The sequence below is a fragment of the Sycon ciliatum genome, chromosome 6, assembly GCF_964019385.1.
Source record: "Sycon ciliatum chromosome 6, ocSycCili1.1, whole genome shotgun sequence".
Lineage (NCBI taxonomy): Eukaryota > Metazoa > Porifera > Calcarea > Leucosolenida > Sycettidae > Sycon > Sycon ciliatum.
In genome coordinates this window covers 2,202,027-2,207,026 of record NC_088648.1, presented here as the reverse complement: position 1 = coordinate 2,207,026, position 5,000 = coordinate 2,202,027, and the positions used below count along the sequence as shown (strand labels likewise).

Sequence of the window (5,000 nt, the reverse complement as noted above, 5' to 3'; positions counted from 1 at the left end):
CAGTGGGGCGGCATTTAGAGAGGGGGCGGATCAACGGTACTTTACGGTACTTGCACTCGCCACTACAGTACAACCTACATTTAGTGTGTAGGAGACCAGGGCTGAACTTCTCGCATGGTGCTTGATTCAGCCTGCAACATTGTCCGTCTTTTCACCACGCTGTGCATACATGAATATTACAATTCCTGTTTTCTTGCACTCCGCACTTTCTGGAAGCACATTTGGAAGCTCTCTTGGAAATGACTTGCTGTTTGAGCTACATGCAAGCGGATGTGTGAGTGCATACCTGCTTACGACAGTCGACTATATATCAGAATTCTAATGCATGCACCAAAGTGTAGTAATCTATAGATATAGGGAGAGTAATGAGTTTAGTAAAGAAAAGGACCAAGGAACTACAAGTTACGTTATAATGTCCACTAACACCACCAGGTACTTGACAATCAGCTCATACGATAGCATTGCACGACTTGCACGCCTTGGGTGCGGACTTCAACGGCCTTGGAAGGTTCTAGGTTATATCAGTACATAAACCAGATTGTGCAACTCAGGATGGTTCCTGTGGGAGCGTAATCCATGCAGTACGTCAATTCTGACGGCATGGTAAGCATCAAGTATGGTAAAAAGTTGCGTAACCAGTCACGGTGGTGCAGGTCACTGAGCTTGTCCTGATTTCGGTTTTTTGATACGGATAGCCTGGTGAATTTACTTGCCAGCGGATGGACGCAGTGTACACAATCACACAATAATACCAGAATCCTAAAACAGGACGTCTAAAATCATACAAACTTGGCTGATTTCCGGGCGTTGAAACCTCGAAAATTTGAGCTGTACGCAAGTCGCGGCTTGGCTGACCTCATCAGGGTGACGTAGTGCACGAACTGCGCTGTTTCAGATCTGATATGCACAGTTGCACACTCTGGTTTATGTACTCTTGGTTATATTCATTGGTTTGAGGGGAAAAGATGCAAACGAGAAGAAACAAATGACTGTCACCACCAGGACTGGAACCAGGGACCTCCGGGGACCTCCAGGTACCTCCGCTTCTAAGTTATAGTGATAACATACTCGTAGCGATAATATGGTGATAATATAGTGATAATATAGTGATAATTATAGTCCGGGTAATGAGTGTTTATCTGTGTTTATCTGTGTGAGCAGATCCTCCAGAGCAGTGTGTTGCACCGGTTAATCGTACCCTGGTCCTGGTCGGAGAACAGCCGCGCTTCATCAATGTCAGCTGCCAGTGTGCTGCCGTTCCTCTGCCTACCTATGCCCGGTCGGAGCTTCTGGAATTCGCCACGGACGGTCCAGTGTCGAGTGTGACAGGGGTCGCCGATGTCTACACCATTCCCGTACAGTTTAGCAGTATCGGCCGCTACACTTGCGAGGCAGGCAATGTCGTCTCCGCGCCCAACCATTTCTCGTCCAGCTTCTACGTCGACGTCGTGGGTGAGTACGGGTCCGCTTTTCTAATAAGTCTATTGCGCAATGACGCATGTTGTACCGTGAACACCCCACACAGCCACCTGGGCATGGTCGTCTGGGGTGTTGAACAGTACATCGCTGATCACATCATACATTGCTCATACCTTCCATATTAGACGATGAGAAATGGGCCTATTGTTTGGTGCTTGCAGGTGTGCCAATGGATGTGGTACTGCTGCTGCTGCTGCTGCTGCTGCTTTGGCCCATTTTTCTCATGCTGCACAATCCATTGGTAGCCTGATGCAATCAGGATATGAGGAGAGGCACAAATAGCACAGGATTGCGTGACTTGCTACTCACAGAGGGCTTGTTGGTGCTGCTGCTCTTGCTGCTGCTCTTGCTGCTGCTGGTGCTGCTGCTGCTGCTGCTGTTGTTGTTGGTGCTGCTGCTGCTGCTGTTGCTGATGCTGCTGTTGTTGTTGTTGGTGGTGGTGTTATGCTAGTGCCGTTGTTTACCCAAGATCTCCTGACTGCGCTTGAGAAATATTGCCGTTGCCTTCTTGCCATTATGCTGTGTGATATCCCGCTTTATTAGCCTCGCCACGTGTGGCCCTGAGCAGCAACAACGTGACTGCCAACAGCACACTGGAGGTGGTATGCACCGTTCACAGCCGACCCACGCTTGACAGCCTGGTGTGGCGCTACGGCAACGGGAGCGTGATCACCGAGGGCGGTCGCATCCGCCTGGACAGGGACAACGCGTCCGACGCCATTCCCGGTTTTGGCGGATACGAGCAGAACTACACGCTGAGCATCTCCAACGTTACCGTAGCCGACCGACTTGACACGTACCTGTGCGAGGCCAGCAATGGAGTGCCGTACTCTCAAGAAGGAACCGACTACGTAGGTGACAGCCAGTACACCTCCACCGCCATACTCACCATCAACGTGCAAAGTAAGACACTGCCGCTACTCTGTATTCTGCTACATGCTTTCTGCTTTGCCCACTGCCTTTGTTCATCTTCATTTCATGATTGCTACTGTTCTCATAATGGTGATTTGGAGAAGAAAGAAAGAGGAGGGCAAGAATGAATGGGAATATGTGGAGGTTAGGAGGAGGTAGATGAAAGGCTAACACGTGGAGAAGGAAGGCTTTCCTCCCATTTGGAACAGGTGTTGAAGGGAGGGATGGCTGGCTGCTTGGCTGAACGTTGTTGCCTTTATTGACCGCATGGTGCTCCAGCTGTTCATTCTCTCTATTTTGACATTGGTTGTTCTGTTGTGTTCTGCAGCGAGCGCTTTCGTCACCCGTGACCTTCCTGCGGCCCGCACATTCCCTGCAAGGGGTCAGGCTGAGCTGGAGTGCCATGCTCGCGGTAACCCACTGCCGCATGTCACCTGGTTTAGCACGGCCGAGTCTTTCTCCTCGGCGGCTCTTGTGAACACAACGTTTGACAGGGCAATGCACACCACACGTAGTGTCCTGTTGCTGCCGAATGTGTCGTTCAGCGATGTCGGCCAGTATCACTGCATATTCAGCAACCCGTTCAACACCGTCAACACGACCACCCTGTCTGCGTCCGTATTGGGTAAGGACAAGAGTACATGAAAACCAGAGTGTGCAGCTTGAGGCATTTTCTACTATGGGTGTCTGTCACGGCGGAATTCCGTGATTACATCATATTTGGCACAGATTTGAGGCGGGAAGTGGCGTAGTGCGTACAACTGAGCTACAGTTGTGCAGAAAGAGACCTGCTTGAATCCTGCTTGTACGCACTACGTCACTATAATGATGTAATCACGGAATTCCGCTGTGACAGCAATCCATCCGAGCTGCACACTCTTGTTTTCATGTACAGTGTGCAGTTTTAAATAATGCAAGCTTTCATGCTAGCAGTGCTAGTCTTAAGTGACCCATAGACACGTCCACATTGGAGTATTATTCACAGAATGTCTTTTGGACCGATCCCTCTCAGCACTGTGGCGATGTGAATGCCATGTTAAACCTCTGGTAGAACACCTGCTGTGTGTTGTGTTTCCTTGCTTCTTCGTCTGCAGCACCGCCACGGAACGTTTACAGAACTGCCACAACCAAAGTGAACGAGACCGACACCTTCACGCTTAGCTGCACGTTCGAGGGCACTCCAGCTGCATCCATCTCCTGGTACTTGGCTGGCTTTGCCGATAAACCTCTTGTGGCCGATGGCGACAGCTCTGTTGAGCTGCTACCCACTGGCTTCTACCGGGTCTCGTCAAACTTCACGCTAATCAACATCACGCGCCAGGATCGCAGTGGTTACTTCTGTGAGGCATACAACGGCGTCACTCCGGATGAGGTGGAGCTGAACAGGAACATCGAGTTCGACGTCAATTCCACCTACACAACTCGAGCCGCCATCTTCCTGGACGTTCTCTGTATGTTGTTGTTGTTGATGTTGTTGTTGTTGTTGATGTTGTTGTTCTTGTTCTTGTTCTTTTTCTTGTTGTTCTTGTTCTTGTTCTTGTTATTTTTCATCATTCTCATCATAGAGATTTTTGTTAGGTTGATCAATCCACATTGCCAATTCCACAGACGCCTTTTGGCTTTAGGGTTCGGGCCATGTGCTGCAACTATTAGTGACCAGCTGTGCAACACACATAATTATGCATACACACACACACTCACACGCACACACACACACACACACACGTGCGCACGCACACACACACACACGCACACGTGCGCACGCACACACACACACACGCACACACACACACACACACACACACACACACACACACACACACACACCTGCTCACAGCTGTTGTTGTGTGTGCTTTTCCCTTGTACAGTTGTACCGACGCTGTCTGCTGACCTATCCCCGGTCTACGCACTGGACAACACGCAAACATTCACGTTGACATGCTCAGCCACGGGCAACCCAGTGCCCAGCATCATATTTGGAACTTCCATCTTTGAAAATGGTGTCACTATCTCGAATGGCACCCTCACGTTTGATGGTGAGGTCGTTGGCCAGTTCGCGTCGGTTGCTTCCGACGTACGCGTTGCCGGCTCAATGCAACTGCTCAATGCTAACGACACGATCCACGGTGGACTGTACAGCTGTGCCTTTTCCAACTTCCTTGGTGATCGCATCTCTTCAACAGCCAACGTCACTGTCTCCGGTATGGCCTTGTTGTTGCTTTACAATCCCACTTAGTGTCTATGAACGGCATGTTCTGCTTATTTCTGCCTGCTGTTTCAGCTGTAGTTCCCTGTGGCATGCTGATGCTGCTGCTGCGGCTGCTGCTGCTGCTGCTGTTGCTGTTGCTGTTGTTGCTGTTGCTGTTGTTGCTGGTGGTGGTGGTGGAGGTGGTGGTGACGTTGCTTTTCCTTTTGGAATCTAGAGAAATGTTGTCTTGTGGGACTTGCTTCAGGACCTCACCCGGCATGCTTGTTACTGCACTGACTTATCTGCTCTTGTTGTTCGAGATCTACAAGTAGTCGTTTTGGGTTCTCCGTTCTCTTCCTCCTCAGTTAGTGATAATACCGAACAGGGCAGCTGTAATTGGTGATGGAGCCGGCGATGCTAA

The 5,000-nt window shown here is 50.1% G+C and overlaps 1 protein-coding gene across 3 annotated transcripts in view; it reads left to right on the top strand.

Annotated features, from left to right (window-relative positions):
* Positions 1–5,000, top strand: part of LOC135819142 (uncharacterized) — a 93,379-nt gene that overhangs the window by 65,931 nt on the left and 22,448 nt on the right. For all 3 annotated transcript variants that reach the window (XM_065332299.1, XM_065332301.1, XM_065332300.1), the window contains 5 exons: positions 1,162–1,452; positions 2,023–2,382; positions 2,720–3,016; positions 3,486–3,842; positions 4,260–4,592. In XM_065332299.1, coding sequence (XP_065188371.1) covers positions 1,162–1,452; positions 2,023–2,382; positions 2,720–3,016; positions 3,486–3,842; positions 4,260–4,592 — 1,638 coding nt within the window. The remainder of the gene's footprint in view (positions 1–1,161; positions 1,453–2,022; positions 2,383–2,719; positions 3,017–3,485; positions 3,843–4,259; positions 4,593–5,000) is intronic.